General features: G+C 33.7%; 1 protein-coding gene across 5 annotated transcripts in view; it reads left to right on the top strand.

The window, feature by feature from the left end:
- NDUFS4 (NADH:ubiquinone oxidoreductase subunit S4) overlaps positions 1–18,517 on the top strand; it is a 128,902-nt gene that overhangs the window by 85,759 nt on the left and 24,626 nt on the right. For 2 of the 5 annotated variants that reach the window (XR_013532313.1, XM_017969927.4), the window contains exon 3: positions 8,867–9,058. Coding sequence is in view for 4 of the 5 variants with exons in the window: in XM_017969927.4 (XP_017825416.1) it covers positions 8,867–9,043 (177 nt within the window). In the remaining variant the exon portion in view is untranslated. Of the gene's footprint in view, positions 1–8,866; positions 9,059–15,113; positions 15,202–18,517 lie in introns of those variants that run through there. The other 3 variants (XM_017969926.4, XM_002744985.7, XM_008992076.6) reach the window with 2 other exon arrangements.

Below are 18,517 nucleotides of genomic sequence, written 5' to 3'. Positions count from 1 at the left end.
GTATTCAAGTTACCAGGAGGCTAGTTTTTTTACCCCTAAGGGGCTTTTATTGGCTCTATTAAGTCAAACTTAGTTTCTTAAAGTTATTTGGTTGTATTTGGAAAATAAGACACTCTAGTCAAAGCCTTGGTAATATAAGCAGTAAATACACAAATTCCTGTTACCAAAACAGATTCTTCCTGAACTTGTGCAAGTAACTATAAGAATACTTGCTAATAGTTCCTGGACTCTAGAAGGATTGTGCAGGGAGATAATAACTTTTTCCATTTTTGTTTACAAAAGTATGTTTTAACATACTTTTATAGGCCATATAGATAGCTTAAAAGAATCTCCTTAAATCTGGAAAACAAAACATTAAAGAACCCGAAGTGTTTCAAACATAAAAAAAAAAAATCTTCATTAGTTCATTCAGTCCCATGTAATTAGTTCTTGTTCTGCTTGATCTTGATGAACAGTTTTATGAACGCATTAGTTTCCTCATTCGAGTTCTGGAAATTTTTATGCAGTACAATGGTATAATCTTAAAGTTACCAGAAATCTGTGTTCCAGAGTACTCGTCAGTCTTTTTTATGAGTCCCCTCGAAGATGAGCAAATTTAGACTATCGCTCACTGCAGACACTTTCAGAGAAGAATCAAAATATATAGTAACTGTCTATGAATGACAGGAGACTTAAAATAGCCATGGTTAAAGTTCTGATGAGTGTTCATTATCATAATGATGCAGTTGGTAAGGAAGTTTGGCAGTTTTTGGCATACAAAATGTTAACATACTAAACAAAATTATGACTGATAGCATTATACTGGAACATAATAGAATTTTTGAAATTTCAAATAATGTATGGAATACTCATTCATAACATACTCATAGATAAAACTTTGAGAAGTCTGAACATCACTTATTATTTGACAGTGCTTCCCATATAATCTAACACATCAAGTAAGCCTAATTAATTTAATATCTTTAACAGGTTGAGAGAGGAATCCTTTGAGACTTTCCAGGGATCCTCTGGAAAGTTCCAAAGTTAGAGGTTTAAGAGACATAATTTAGAATTTTACTTTGAGAAGTGAAAAATGTAAAATGTTTAAAGCATGTGATTAAATAGGCCCATAAGTCACTGTGAAACATTACCAAGTGACAAAAGATTTTAAAGGCAAATACAGAAAACTACATACGTAGAGCTAAATAATGAGAACAAATGGACATGAAGTAGGGAACAGCAGACACTGGCGCCTACTTTGAGGTAGAAGGGTGGGAAAAGAGAAAATTCAAAAAACAGTAACTGTCAGGTACTTTGCTTAGTATCTGGGTGATGAAATAATTGTCCACCAGACTCCCATGATATGAGTTTACCTATATAACAAACTTGGACTTGTATCCCTGAATTTAAAATAAAAGTTAAAAAATATATATTGGTAAAACACAAAGTCTTTATTTGGCCTGTTATTTAACAGATAAAGGAAAACTTTCACTTTATTAGACCAGTACGCCAGGAAAACTTCGTCATTTTAACAGAGAAGACCAAATTTCTAGTTTTGCATCAGTGCACTATTAATACTATAGCTGTAGTTAATTTTGATAAAACTACGTAAATGAATTTATTTAGTCTCAGCCATCTCTGACTATGAGATAAGATTTTTTTCTTCCTAAGATTCCTTTTCCATAAGCCTTTTTATATTCTTTTAAAAAATATCCAACAGCTTTTTGCCCCTGCTTTTTTCTCTTACTCTGGAATAACCAGTCATTCTACTTTAGTACAGAATTAATTTACTCTCTCTTCCCATAATGGAAAATAAATACTCATGCCTTAGAACTGCTCTTACCAAAAAACACATCTCTGATTGCATTTTGTTTGTATAAATATTGTTTCTCTTCACTCTTCTTAATTTCTAGTTTAAACTATGTATATATTAAATTTTAATCATTAGTAATTGTGAACTGTCATGTACTAATATTCTGTGGGTTATAATTCTAGAAACATGCTTCCTTTTAGTACAATTTCTCATGTTTATTAACAGACCAAATATGTTTAGCTATCCTATAGTATACAAAAGCAGTATGCCAAAAGTATATAAATTCAAATTTACGTTCAGCAATTAATGTTTCAGCATTTTATTTTACTAATTAAATGGCCTAGACATTTAATGAATATTTGTTAATCTTACTTAAGTATAACTTTAAGGTTGCAAGTTACCAAAAAGATTTCTGGAACCTCTTTTTAAGTTGACATATTGTATAAAATGTTATTATTGAAAAGTTCACTTACAAATTTTTACTCCAGTTATATTTATTTAACCTACTTGTTCTAAACAGTTAAACCGCTCATGAGAACTTCCTGAGATATTAAACAAAGCTAGGCATCATTTTATTTTTCTTGTTGAAAAATCAGGCAATTGTCAAAAATCTCACAGAAGCAAAGAAACTAAAAAGTTAAACTTATATTTAAACTTGTATTTCTTCCTCCCTCTTGTTTTCTTTTGATAACAGTAGTCTCCCTGAAGTTTGTATTTCTAAAAGATACCTATTGAGTTCAAGAGAAGACAGGTAGGAAATTTACATCTCTAAGGCACAGAAAGAGATTGTAAATTTTTTTCCAAGGAAGAGTTGTATAACATATTTGCCTGTTATCAAAGATTTTTCTTATGGAGGCTGTGGATGAAATTTTAGGTGAGTGACTGAGGAAACATCTAGCTGTTGTCTTTCCCCAAAGTCTATCAAAGTGAACAAAACATCCATTTCTGTTTTCACATAGTTTCTTTGTTTCGTTTTGTTTTGTTTTTCTCAGCCTTACGTGGTTGCTTTTGGGAGACCTTGAATCCTTTGAGAGTAAGGATACTAAAGTTCAAATTACTAAGGGGCTGGAGTGGAAAGAGAGAGAGTGTGGCAGGGTAGGTAGAAGGATGGCAAAGTAGGCACTTGAAGGGGAACGTAGCAAGATTCAAAGTTACTTTATGGAAGATCAAAAGGAGGAAACGGGAGCAGAAGAAAATGTAAAAGCAGAAGGAAGAGGAAGGAGCCAGTACGGGCAGTATCTTAGTCCATTTGTGTTACTGTAAAGGAATACCCGAGACTAGGTAATTTATAAAGATAAGAAGTATGTTTGGCTCATGGTTCTGTAGGCTGTGCAAGAAGCATGGTGCCAGCATCTGCTTTTGATGAGGGCTTCAGGGTGATACTACTCATGGCAAAAGGTGAATGTGAGCCGGCTTGTACAGAGATCACATTATGATAGAGGAGGCAAGAGAGAGAGAGAAGAAACGTACCAGGCTCTTTTTAACAACCAACTCTTGGAGGAACTCTTGCAGGAACTAATAGAGCAAGAACTCACTGATTACCACAAGGACAGCACCAAATCATTCGCGAGTGATCTGCCCCAGTGACCCAAACACCTCCCGTTAGCCCCACTTCCAACATTGGGGATCAAATTTCAACATGAAATTTGGAGGAGACAGCCCCTTCAAAAGATAGCCAAAAAAAAGAAAAGACCTTTGTTGCTATAATGGTTATGGATCTCCAGTTGCCCACGAAACGTGGCATGCCTCTAATCACACACACGCTCATCTGTGACAGTAACCAAATGAGTAACCAAGCAGCTAAGATTGAGATGGCAAAATCCCCTTAAAGAACAGGACCTTTATCACAAACTTCCCTGAGAACTGGTGTGGTTAGATAAAGAGAATATCCTTTTAAAAAATGTTTGTTATTTTCATGAGAACAGAGATCATGTTTTCACTGTTGAGCATTGTGTTCAGTGTCTAACATGTAGTAGGTGCTAAAAAATACACTGAATAAATGAGAAACTCTTTTTGTTGCCGAAGGTAAGCACTTCACATACATTATTTAGTACTTATTTTAGCATAGCAAACTGATTTTTTAGATGATGAAAAAGGAAAAGTCTTGTTAATCTGCCCAAGGTTGAGAACTGGGATTCCAATCCAGTTTTGACTCAGCCCTTTGCTTTTAGCCAAGGCTTTCCTGCTCAGAAGGACTATGAGTGGTAGAAATAGTTTGAGATTGAAAAACATGTCTCTGATTATTAATTTTTTACTCCTTATATGATTAGTAGCATCATTTGCATGACCTATTTCTATCATATCCATAGCATTTCATTTAAACTATACTTTTGGCTTGATGGTAGTTTTGCCCAGTATGCAAAATGTAACAGATGCCACATTCCAACACTTGATTCATTGCCTGGTTGGACTCCCACATCAATTCATTACTTTAACAGACAAACAAAAGTTGGTTCTACTGGCACAACTCAAATTTATTTTTATGTTTTTTATTATATCTGAATCTCCATGGCCCCTAAGTTTTAGACGTGTTTAAGTTCTTCAACAGTAAGTAAATGGGATTATGCTGTCTGCCAACTCTTCATATTTTTTAAACTGTAAAATTTTATTTTGTGAAATGTCCTTATTTATGAGACCTTTAATGAGTTTCATGCTTTAAGTATCTGTGAGTTACCTGACAGAAAGTTTTTATTATAGGTGTAAGACTTGTTTTTCTTTTAACATCTTTCATGGTTGAAATAGAATATCAACAGAGTCATCAAATTTAGATTAGTTTTAGATGCAAATAACTAATAGTCTGTAATAGAACAAGTTTCTGTAAGCAGTATTTTTACTTAATGTTTCAATGTGTGCACTATTAAAACTTTTCAGCATTGATCCATACTAGCATGCAATTTAGTGAACTTACTAGGAGAAAGCATGGTAAAAGTTTCAGTTTTTCTGGGTGTACTGAAAGATGTAGCAAAAATGCATCTCAAAGTGCAAAAACCTTACATTTATTTCTCTTTATGACAAGTGTAAACTGTTATGGTTAAGTGGGTGGGGCAACCGGAAGTAATTACTAAGGCCAGTGGCATTTTTGTGGTTTAATAGAGGCAGAAGCTAATTATTCAGTTTTTATTTAAGTGAAATGGTGCCAAAAAGGAGATTCCTGCAGAGCAGCTGCACTCCTTCAGTGTTACCCTAATTTACCAAAGACACAACTGTCACAAACAAAACTTTTAAACTTGATATATAGCCACAGAAGTAAGGAGGCTTTTGTTTGGAGTGCATGCAGAAGAACTCCTTTATACAAATCAACCGGCAGATGACGGACAATGATGAAAATTTGATTCTTTGAAGTCATAATAGTCATTGAAATGTGTGAAATTCTGGTATTGAAAAGAGAGCGGCCAGCAAGACTCTAAATCCTGGGTGGTTGCAAGAAGCTTGCTGGGAGGTTTTTCTGCATTTTGACACCAACTTCCCATTGCTTGTTCCCTGCTTCCTTTGTTAAAGAAAAAAAAAAGTTGAATTCACAGAAGATAAATGGAGACAGTTGATAACCGAATCATACAGTTTTAATATGGAAAACTAATATTTTATCATGGAAATTGGTATTTGAAAGAATAAAGTTCATACACATATACTGGTACATTCATAATGATTTCTAAAATTCCTCTTCATTTATATAGACTTGTGAAATGGAACATCAGCTATCATCTCCAAAATTTTAAATTGAAGATATGGTGTTGAAAGAATGAACTTTGGAATTATGACATTGCATCTTTCCATTAGCAAATCTTGACTTGAATGTCCTTAATCTGTGAATTACCATTGACTTATTAGTTATCATTTATTAAAATAGCATATTGTATGTAAGGTTGTATTTCTGAAACTTTATTAGGATAAGGACATTTATTAATAATGAAAACATAGGTTTCATACTTGACCCAACTATTCAACAATTAAAAGTTTTAAAATTCAGTAAATCTATGTATGTTACTTATAGAGTAGCTTGTTTTGTAAGAATTTATAGATAATTATTAACTGGTGAGTCTCGAGGTTCTTCAGGTACCAGCCTGAAGCCTTTTCATACCTATGTGATTTAGTTTTTTGAATTATTATTTATAAATTATTTATATCTATTTTACCAATAAAATGAGAAATCTGTAAAAGGCTATAGTGACATCTTTCTCCAAAGCATTTCTATCTTTTCTAAATAGGCTTTAAAAACTCACAGGTGATCCATATTGCAGTACAAAAGTAGAAATCCATAAAGAATAGCATTAGTTCAATGTAGTTTAAATAGTTTGCAGATTTTTAATTTTTTTGTGTGAAAGTTAAATCTCAGGTAGCTCCGTGAGAATTAAGAGGGAACCACAAAGCATCTAAGACACAAGTAGAGTTCAGCATACAGCCTCATAGTTCTTTTCAAGTGTTACATTGTTTTAATGGAATCTTGGAGTGGGAGCTTTAGCCCATTGAAATGTGCTTAAAGAACAGGTTCTTCTGTCACTAGCTGAAGCTGTGTGGATGAAATGATAACAATAGCGTGTCGAGATGCATTTTTAAAGTGTGAGAAATCAGGTTGTCTAGACTGAGAGTGTGCCTACAGGGACTAGGAATATTAGAGCCTCTGTGCCCTTTAGGTGTCAAGTATATGAGAGATGCCAAGTCCCTTTATCTTTGGCAGCAGCTCAACTGGGCTATAGTACCTTACATGTCTTCTGCACGCAAAAACAGTGATTCTGTGTCATGACAACTTGTGTTTCCAGAATCAGAAACCCACTTGTTCAAATGCCAACTTTAAATTGGGGGAAGAGATCAATAAATAATTGCCATAATTTGAGAAGACATGGAAGACTGGTATTTATGAGTTCAGACTGTAAAGAGCTTAGCAGCATTGTATAGACACTTTTTAAAAAACGGTTTTCTGTCCTAGAATTTATTCTGTCCTTTTCTACTGTGTAGATCAAATACTGTTTTATAGTATAAATCAAGAAATACTATTTCCATTTTTTTCAAAGCTTGAAAAAGTTTAAAATTTTGTTTTTTAATCACTTTGGCATATATGCATCACAGTATAGATGTAAGTAAAGTGTTCCCTCTAGTCTTCCTGAGATAACTAGTGTTAAGAGTTTAATGTATTACCCCCATATAGTTAGTTTTAAAAAGAGACATAACTTATAGCTCCAGGGCTTTAATGAACTCAGAACAGAGGGGATGCTTTGGAATTTGGAAAAGATGCCCCACTCCATAATTTATAACATGCTTATGGTGTTTGTTTATACCCTACTTAAGCTGTAGCTGAGGAAATGAGATAATCTAAAATACATAATATTAAATAATAGACTACTATGCCAGATTGCAAGTATTATAGTGAATACAAAGGGGAAATTAAACATTGAGGACTTTTCAGGAGTTGAGCCACTTTAAGCTCTTAAGTAGAGACATATTTTTCAGAAAGTCATTAAATGTAGTAATACTTAAACTTTTTTGAAGTTGAACCTCAATACTAGAAATTACCAACTAAAACATTTCACACCTTTATAATTTATGCACCAACTTTGTCCATTTTTTTACTTTAACCTAAATGTAAATAAACTTGAAAAAAAATAAATGTAGGCACATATTAGAAGTACATATTTGTGTAAATATTTATATGGATCATTTTGATAGTTTCTCTAAACAGACAAGTTGTGACAAAACCACACCTAATTATTGGTGCCGGTGGAAAGGTATTGTGTTGAATAGAGGATTGGTTGCCAACTAAAATAACTTTTTAATCTTGTGGATAGAGACCAGTCAAGTCAGAAATGTGCTTAGTGTTTTTCCCACTAGTACATACTGCAGCTAAGTATTCTTGCTAATTATTTGGTTCATAGCATTGCTAGATTGAAACTACAAATAAACATTAGTCTTCATTAGGGTGTATATAATAACGTAAAAATTCATAGGCATTTTCTAGTATTCACAAGTTTGGTATAATTTTATGTTAACTGTTGTTTTTATCAAGTTATCCAAAATGTATGTTAGTAAATGAACCATGATTTTTCAAATGCTTCATTAATAAGGATATGGTATACCCCAGTGTGATTTACTTTGATCACATAAAGTATTTTACCTATTTTACTGTTACTAAATGGAGATTTAATGCATTTATGGCGTAGCTTGCAATTTTTTTAATTTTTGAGACCAGACTTTGGCAATGACCTTGAGCAGTAGGATATAAATAACTCCCACATACTTAGTGTTCCAGTAATGGAACACTAGGCATAAATAAGTTTTAAACTCTGAATTACTTTACTAATTTGTGTCCTGACTGCCACTATGTTTTGATTAATGTGTCTACTCTGGGGTGTCAGAATTCTGTGCATTTTCTAAATGATCATTTGTTACTGGATAAAATTATAGAAAAATTGAGTTAAAGTTACCATTGTTTGCATCTCACATTTTGGCAAAAATTGTGCCACTTTTTGGAGTTACTTTTGCAGAATATGTTTGATTGTCTCATTCTCTTTAGTAGGTTTCACCAAAGGAAGATAAATCAAAATGCTAATTAAAGTTGTTACTTTTAATTCTTTAAAAAAGGTTCAGGTTTCCCTCTGAAGGTAATGTCCTGTGAGCAAGCAATTTGACACAGAAACTATAAGTAACAGATTATCTTCTATTTAAGATTTAAATATATAGATATAGATTTACTTTTTATATGTCCCTTATATTTTTTCTCCTCTGACTAGTTACACTTGCTCACAAAATAAGAGCATGTTGACTATAGGCTCTTCTGCAAGCAAACAGTCTCTTCAGAAAATACCAATACTTTGTCGGAAAAAAGGGCATACATTTTTTTAAAGACCCTTTTTCACTGTCTCCTAACACTACCCCCTAAATAAACCATTTACAGGTATCTAAATAGCAATTTATGTTGTAAAGTATCAGAGTGGTAGTGAAATAAACCAGCAAGTTTATCTCAATTCATGAACAAATCTGAATAAAGTTGCATGAAATAGGAAACAACAAAAGTACATTAGTGAGTATGTAGGCTGTTTGAAACATAGTTTTTTTGTTTGTTATTTTTTTGCTTTCCTATAGGATATCACTACTTTAACTGGTGTTCCAGAAGAGCATGTAAAAACTAGAAAAGTCAGAATCTTTGTTCCTGCTCGCAATAACATGCAGTCTGGAGTAAACAACACAAAGAAATGGAAGATGGAATTTGATACCAGGGAGCGATGGGAAAATCCTTTGATGGGTTGGGCATCAACGTGAGTACTTTAGTTTAAGGTGAATATTGTCAGCTCTCTCTTACTGTGTATATTTTTCTTTTAAATATGATTTTCAAACTTTTATGTTCAGTATAACAGGACTTTTTGACACTGTTGGCTATCACTGCTCAAAGATATACATTATATATATTTATATATTCATATAAATATGGCTTAGCACAATAAACTATGACATAGTCTTTTGCAAAGTACTACTTACTAGATAACAATGACTGATATTGAGAGCTGTGTTATCATGAAACCCAGAGATGTGTATACAGTAGGCCCCCCTTACCTGCAGTTTCGCTTTCTATGGTTTTGGTTATCCAACAGACAGTACAATAAGATATTTCAAGAGATGGAGAGAGACTACACTTATATAACTTTTTTTTTTTTGAGACGGAGTTTTGCTCTTGTTACCCAGGCTGGAGTGCAATGGCGCGATCTCTCGCCGCAACCTCCACCTCTTGGATTCAGGCAATTCTCCTGCCTCAGCCTCCTGAGTAGCTGGGATTACAGGCACGCGCCACCATGCCCAGCTAATTTTTTGTATTTTTAGTAGAGACGGGGTTTCACCATGTTGACCAGGATGGTCTCGATTTCTTGACCTCATGATCCACCCGCCTCAGCCTCCCAAATATAACTTTTCTTATAGTATATTGTTATAATTGTTCAATTTTATTACAACTTATTGTTAATTTTTTACTATGCCTAATTTAATTTATAAGTTATACTTTGTCATAGGTCTACATGTTTAGGAAAATACAGGGTTTGATATTAATCACATTTTTAAGCATCCACTGGGGGTTCTGGAACTTGTCTCCACTATTTTATCTAAGATACTCTGTGAATGGTGTTTATAACATAGTGACACTTTATTTTAAAATTACAATAAAACTTCTTTGTTTTATAAATATATATATCTTTTTTGTTTGTAAGGGGGGGTAGGAACTAGGTGAATTTAGAAATTTGTTAACTTGAGGGAAACTTTGAAGTTACTGAGATATTGTGATTAATAAATTACTTTTTATTTTTATTTATTATTTTCTTTAGAGATGGGATCTTGCCCCATTGCCCAGGCTGGAGTGCAGTGATGTGATCCTAGCTCACTGCAGCCTTGAACTCCTCCTGGATGATCAAGCGGTCCTCCCACTTCAACCTCCCAAGTAGCTGGGAATATGGGTGCATGCCACAGCACCTGGCTAATTTTTTTTATCTTTTTGTAGAAGTGGAGTTTTGCTTTGTTGCCCAGGCTGGTCCCAAACTCCTGGCTTTAAGCGATGTGCCCACCTCAGCCTTGAAAAGTGCTGGGATTATAGGTGTGAGCCACCATGCTTGGCCATTAAATTGCTTTTTAACAGTGTATTAGAATAGATTCTTCTAGCACTAATGAAGTCAGTGACCTAATTCTCCATAATGGAATCGGGCCCAGATGTTAAGTAGGAGGGCTGATTCTAGTTAAATTTAAAAAGCTACCATTAGAGAAAACATTAGGCAGATAAGCTAGAAAATTGTCATTCACATTGAAACTCTTAGTGCAGTCTCCAGTTGAAGGTAGTTATAAACTTAGAAAATGTAAACTGTCTTGTTTGAGAAAAGTATAATATTCAACATCATTTCCTGTTGATTACTTGGGAGACTTTTTTTTTTTTTTTTAGAAAACATCTCTCGTGTTGCAGTTTAGATAGAATTATATTAGGCAAATGATGTATAGGAACAATTTTAAATTTTTTTTCCTCGTTGCAGTTTAAATCAGATTTTTTAAATTTAAAATTTTAAATGCAGTTTAATTTTAAATGAGAAAAAGTCAGATAACACGAATTCAATTAGAACATTCACAAAAAATACAAATGTACTTCCACAGATTTGTTAATAAGATTAGTTATTCGGTGTGGACTGGGAGCAGTGGCTCATTCCTGTAATCCCAACATTTTGGGAGGCCAAGGCGGGCAGATCACCTGAAGTCAGGAGTTCGAGACCAGCCTGACCAACATGGAGAAACCCCATCTCTACTAAAAAAAATACAAAAGTAGCCGGTTGTGGTGGCGCATGCCTGTAACCCCAGCTACTTGGGAGGCTGAGGCAGAGAATCACTTGAAGCTAGGAGGCGGAGGTTGTGCCGTTGCACTCCAGCCTGGTCAACAAGAGCAAAACTCCGTCTCAAAAAAAAAAAAAAAAAATTCAGTTTGTTATAAAATTAAAAGTATGAGAATGAAAATGAAACACTTTGCTAAGAATATTCTGCTTTATCAAACCACCTAGGTAGAGTCTTGAGCACTCACTGATAATAAAGCTGAGAAACAGATACTTACCCAGTTTAGTCTTTGGAGTGAATCTGTATATGTGAGATGAGGCCGCCAAGTCATGGTTATAAGGAAGGGATGGAATCACCTCATCTCCCTGGAAGCCCATAATTGTCATGTCTCCTGTGGAAGTAGTACAAGACCTTGCCTTGGAATTGTTTGAAAGGGGAGCTTCCAAATGGAAAACGGAATCTACCCAGTTTCTGGCAAACAACAGATGGAGGAACATTTGGCTTCCAAACTTTTTCATACATAAGATAATTTTCCTAAGTAATGTTGCTCTGGTGGGTTGTATAGTCTCAATACTTGTCAAGAAAACAGAAGTCTCCCATTAACCCTAACTTCAAAGAATAAATACCAGGTCAGATTTCCCAGTGCACCTTACTGTTTCAAGAGATTCCTGGTGGTGCCTGCATCTGTAAGTATGGTCATACATAGACAAAAGCAGTGGTTCTCAACTAAAGGTGCTTTTGTATCCTTAAGACATTTGCCAGTGTCTGGAGACATTCCTGGTTGTAACAACTGGTGGCTTCTGCTGACATCTAGTTAATAATGGCAATACTGTGAGACACAGGACTGCTCTCCTTTGCAATCAAGAAAGAATTTTCTGGCCCCCAAAAGTAAAGATGCTGAGGATCAAAAGCCCAGTATCAAGGAGAAAACTTTCTGAGACCATTTTTTTTCTTACAAAAACATAATATGCCCACCAATGTGAAATGTTAGATCACATTTTTGTACAAGAGTGGTTGTGATAGGCAGAATTCTAAGATGCCCCATGATCTCTGCTTTTTTGTTACAACTCTGATCATCCTCTTTCATAGGTATAGCTACATCTGTGACTTGTAGACATTTGATTATGCAAAGGTGAGGGGATGCTCTTTGGCACCTTGTATCAGAAACAATAGGAATCTATATTTTCTATCTTGTGTTTGGTTTCATAATAAAGTGATTTAGAGTATCTCCCATTCATGGAAATTTTAGACGCCCTTTAGTCTAAGGCCATTTATACATAATTGAATATTTGTTCTTTTTAAATTTTAGATCCGGTGGTACATGTGCAGGTTTGTTACATGAATATATTGGGTGATGCTAGGTTTGGGCTTCTAGTGAACCCATTACCCAAACAGTAAACACAGCGCCCAATAGGTATTTTTTCAACTCTTGTGCTCTTCCCTCCTCCCCTCTTTTGGAGTTCTCAGTGTTTATTGTTTCCATCTTTATATCCATGTGTACCCACTGTTTAGCTTTCACTTAAAAATGATAAGATGCAGTATTGATTTTGTTTCTGTATTAATTCACTTAGGCCTCAAGCTGCATCCATGTTGCTACAAAGGACATGATTTAATTCTTTTTTATTGCTGAGTAGTATTCCTTGGTGTTTATATACCACATTTCTTTATCCAGTCCATTGTTGATGGACACTTATGTTGATTCCTTGATTTTGCTATCGTGAATGGTTTCTTGTTGATAAAATAAGTTATTTTCCTTTGGGTAGATACCCTAGTAAGATTGCTAGATCAAATGGTAGTTGTGTGTTTAGTTCTGGGAGAAATCTCCATACTGTATTCCATAGGGGTTGAACTGCTTTACATTCCCACCATCAGGGTATAAGTATTTTCTTTTCTTTGCATCCTTGCCAACAATAGCCGTTCTGACTGGTATCTCACGGTAGTTTTGATTTGTGTTTCTGTGATGATTAGTACCGTTGAGGATTTTTCATGTTCATTGGCCATTTGTATGTTTTCTTTTGAAGAGTAGGTGCTGTGGTATCCTTTTTGTGTTTCATGTAACATATGGAGTCATTTTGTAAACCACATGCTTCTAGAAGCCAAAGGAATTTATAAGGAAAAAATTTGTCCCTATCCAGCAATTGAAATGTTAATGATTACTGTTTTTCAATCACGAGATTTTTACATATTCATCTATTCTGCAGACTCACTGTAGTAATGCATTCCCAGCAGCATTCAGTAATAAATCATTATTTGAGTATTTGCGCCTTTTATACTCTAAATTGTTTATGGGTAAAACATTTCATATAAGAATTTTTGAGTGATGTAGAAGAGAAAAAGTAATATCTTCCTCATATCTATTGCAGGATTTGTGGCTCAGACACCTATAACAAAAGGTAGTTCAACAAGAGACTAGCATACAATTTCATTTTGTATAAGATTTATGTAATACAGGGGCCTTCAGAAATGAAGACCCCCCCCAAAAAAACAGGGAAATATGTGTATTTTTATGCTTAGTTTTGATGAAGAGTGGACAGTCATACAGAAGGATGGTTGGACAAAGTTTATGATCTAATGGTCATAAACTAGGAAGAACTTAGCCAGACCTGTTTGTTCAGATTCTTGTCTATGTCCCTGTGTCTTCAGAAACAAGGACATTCTATTCCTCCTGTTGTAGGGTAGACACTTCTGGAATGAGGGTCTTAGGACTGACTTCAGAAGGTCAGAGAATTCTGTTATGTTCTGCTTCAGGGGAGTGTCAGAGAGACCTTCCTGCTTTGCTGTTTTCTCAAATGCCAAGGTGCCATATTTTGGGGATAGCGTGTCCTAAAGCCCATTAGAGAGCTGTTTAAATAAAGTTTTACTTTGCTGTGTTTGCACAAAGGTTCACACAATCATTATTACAATATTGCTTAGTCTAGAAACAGCATAATAAATTAGGAAATACTTAGTGATTTAATTGCTGCTTTAAGACAAAACTATAACCTATTGTGCATAAATATGGAAATGCTGTTTTTAGTACATATTGATTGAAAATGAGATACAGTACATGTTTGGGAGGTAAAGTTCTTTTCAAAATGTAGTTTTGCTGAAGTAAAAGTTTTTTGAAGCAATAGACCCTGTCTGCAGTTGGTTTATCTGAGACATTGTTTTGAATCTTGAATATTCTGTAAAAATTCATTACTTCTTTTTGTTCTGATGTTAAACAACCAGTAGCATGAAAAAATATAAGAAAAAATTATTATTAAAATATTTACTTATTTTATTATAACAGACAACAGGGACTCTTTTTTAGCATTTTAATTCACAACAATAGTATATTATATGAATTACTGCTTGGACATATTGAATTCTGACTTCTTTTTGTTAAATATTTTGAAGCTTTTTATAAAATTGTTGGAATTGCAAGCTGAAGGTTTTTCAAGATCATCTAATTAAATTTTATTACCTAACTAAGAAATAAACCTGTGTCCCAGATAAATTAATGGGTTGACCATAGTTTGTGTTCTCACCATTTTTGTTTTATTTTACAATTATGTTTTATTTTACAACTATAATAACGTAGAATATTTTAAATTTTTTTTAATATTTAAAAATTTTTTAATGTGTAAGATATGTCTGGCTAGATATATTCATATAGATGTATTTTTTTTCATCAGGAAAACTACTGTATTTAATGGAGAAAAGGGAATATTAATATTTTAATGTGTTTTTTGCTGTGGGTCAAGGAATGATTTTAGGATATTCTAAAAGAGAAATGACTGTCCATCCTATACCTAGAATATATTTGTTTCCAAAGCCACAAGGTTTCCTAATTTAGGGGATCTTGGACTTAACTGTATTCATTTTTTCTAACAGATTACTTCTGTCTAGGTGGAATGGCTTGGAGGATTTAACAGACATCTAACCCTGCTGATGTAAGAGTATTGCAGAGGATTAGAAGTGTGCACTATAAGAAATATGACAAATGTAATACCTGCAGAGATAATTTTTGTATACCTTTGGAAGGTTTTTTTTAACTGTCTTGCTATTAAATACACAGGAAAAGACACATTTCATTGTGCAGCAGAGACAGTGCTAATGGAAAAGGTAATTTTACAAAGTTACAATGGTAATTTTTGTGACAGAAATTTGAAATCTTAAATGTTTTCCCCTATATTTTCCTCAGGGGGGACTGAGAGGAAGGATCATTATTGTGAAAATGGGCTTCATGACTATGAACATGGTTTTTTTTTTTTTTTTAATATACTGAAAAAATTGTATTGTTATCTGCTTATCTATAATATTTTTTTGAAAGGCCACTTTTGTTCACTTGTAGGATTTTAGGATAAATGTGTTTGATCTTTGTTTTTAGATTTCCAAATTCATATTTTAAAGTACTATATTTACATTTCTTTTCTCATTCAAAGTGGAGCTTATTCTATGCTCTTTTAATTACCTGAGTCTTTAAATGTTAGAACTCAAAGGTAAAAGATTATCTTTGTGTAAACATGAAAAATATCGTAAGGTGCGGAAAAATATCTTAAGGTGTGGAATTATCTTTTGGGTTTGACACAGGTGTTTTACTTTTAAATCTCCTTGATCTTGTTGGAGAGAGAGAGCATGACTTATCCTTGTCTGATATTGTAACAAGCTGCTGAAGATTACTATTGGTTATTAATTTCATTTTTTTATAATCTTTTACCTTGTAGGTTAGTAAATACTTTTCATTTATTTCTGTAAGTAAGACTTTAATTTTGATAACACCTAAAATTGATTTTTTTTCCTCAGCTGTATTAATGTACATTGGTTATTTAAACTCGGTGAACATTGAACTCAATACTTATGTGTTAATCACATTCTGAAAATATGACTTCTGTGTTAAATTTTTAAAGTACTTTTTCATTAGAAAATTACGATTCTGTCATTCAGCTTCTGGAAACAAGAATTTGTTCCATGTTATTTTGGACATAGAAGGTCAAACAGTTTAAGCAGAGATGTGCACTAATGTAGACGTTGCAAATTGTCTCATCACTTGAGTCCTCAAGCCTTAAGTCATTAAAGTGGACATCTCACTTAGGTTTACATATAGTTCTTTTGATTATTAGTAAGTAGCAAATGAAAGTATTGCCTGCATCATCCTTCTCCTTTAACTGTTCTAAAACATTGCCAATCCTTGCTTTTAAAATTTGCTTTGATCAGGTGATTCAGTTTTTTTATGAAATTTAAATATATAAGGATTCTACTTTTCATTTCATTACTGACTTTTGAGCAAGTAAATGACTGTGTTTGCACTGTAGATTTAAACTATATGTTTTATAATATATGTAGAATAAGCCAGGAACATTAACCAGTTACTCCTCTCCATAGAAGCCCCCACAATAATTTGGTATATATCCTTCCAGACTTTTTTCAGTGTATGTTTAAAAGTATATGCATATATTTAAGTTTATATGTCTTTTGATGAAATGTTTTTATATTTCTTATTAAAATTAGGCCTAGATAGTTTTATCACTATCTCAGATGATGTTTCTTCATTACATTTTCTAGTTGAGTACTGCTAATATTTAAAGTTGATTTTGCATATAAGCCACATTATGTACTTTAGTTCTCATGGTTTTTCAGGGGATTCACTTTGATTTTTTAGTTGTATAATCTAACAATAGTAGCAGTTTGTTTTCTCCTTATGGCCAATTTCTCTTTCTTGCCTTGTTGCATTGGCTGTAATTTGCAAGGTTGAATATTAGTGGTGATATCCAACATCCTTATTGCCTCTTTCCTTCTTTAGCAGAAATGTTTCTGATATAATACAGTGGACAAAGTTATTTTCTAATCTTGATCTACTAATAATTTTTTTTAATCAGAATGGGTATTGAATTTTATTTAATGTTTTTGTAACAGCTATTGAAGGACATTTTCTTTAGTCTGTTGACATGTAGTGAATTTCAGTTAAATATTTTCTGATACAATTAAATATGTTATCATTGGACATAGATGTATTATTTTTAAAGTACATTACTTGATTTGTTAATATGTATTTAACATTTTTGCATTCACTCAGTGGAATTGGCCTGAAGCAGGGTGGTGGGAGTGTACACACGTACACTTCTATAGCAGAATATAATTTTAGTCTTTGCCCAGCTATTTGACATTTCTTACCTTATAAATATTTTTAAATAACAAAAGCATTTATTAATATATTGGTTTTAGTATTATATATTTTTTCTCTATGGTCTTTATTATATATGTCTATTCTATTTGCAGAAAAATGACCACCTGATATTTCTAAGAGGTGCTAATCAAACTAACAGCATTTAGAGCCACTTACAACTGCTATTGATACTTAAACTAAAAAATAAGTAAATAAGCTAAGCCTCCCAAGAAGAAACTCATTCACTTGCTGTTCTGTGCCATTCAGAGGGCATCTAATAAAAATTCTCATTGCCAGAATGTTTCACCAATATCTTTTATGCATGAAGAGTTCTTTTAGTTGAAGTGTCAGTTGATATTTACAATACTAATTTTTATGTTGTATTGACATTTACATCTGTTCTGAATATTAAATAGACTTTGCTCATAAGCAGAAAATGATCATTGAAATTCACAAATGGTAGGTATCTTCACAAAGCCTGTTTTATGGTGTAGAACAAAAAGTAATCTGCCAACCAATAATGGACATTATAATTATGAAACAATTTTCGACATCTTTTGGCTTACCGATATTCATTAGTATCTAGTACATGAAAATGATATTGGAGGAAAAATATCTAAAATCAACCTTGGGGCTGGGCACAGTGGGTCACGCCTGTAATCCTAGCACTTTGGGAGGCCAAAGTGGGCCAATCACAAGGTAAGGAGTTTGAGACCAGCCTGGCCAACATACTGAAAACCCATCTCTACCAAAAATACAAAAAATGAGCCGAGCATGGTGGTGGGCGCCTGTATTCCCAGCTACTCGGGAGGCTGAGGCAGGAGAATCACTCAAACCCAGAAGGCAGAGGTTATGGTGAGCCAAGATCGTGCCACTGCACTCCATCCGGGTAACAGTGTGAGACTCTGTCTTGGGGCCAGGGGTGGTGGTGGGGGGATTAATCTTGAAACTATGAACAGATACAATGTATTATTTTGCCAGGCTTAATATTGCTTTTAAAACTTTATCAAAATATACATTAAGTATACAGATCAGAAGCATACAGCTTCATGAATTTTTACAGCCTGAACACACACATATGACAAATACCCAGATTGGGAAATAGCATTTCCAGTACCTCAGAAGTTCCCATTTTATCGCATGCTTTTTTCTGATTTCAGCCTTCCAGATGTAACCACTGTTCTCATTTCTAGAAACATAGTTTTGCCTTTCTTCTTTTATGTAATTAAAGAGAATCATCCTTTATGTGCTCTTTTGTGACTGGCTTTTTTGCTTATTTGTATAAATTTCTGTTTGGATTATTATGTATAATATAG

This window comes from Callithrix jacchus, chromosome 2 (assembly GCF_049354715.1).
Source record: "Callithrix jacchus isolate 240 chromosome 2, calJac240_pri, whole genome shotgun sequence".
Classification (NCBI taxonomy): domain Eukaryota; kingdom Metazoa; phylum Chordata; class Mammalia; order Primates; family Cebidae; genus Callithrix; species Callithrix jacchus.
This window is presented reverse-complemented; position numbering and strand designations above follow the sequence as displayed.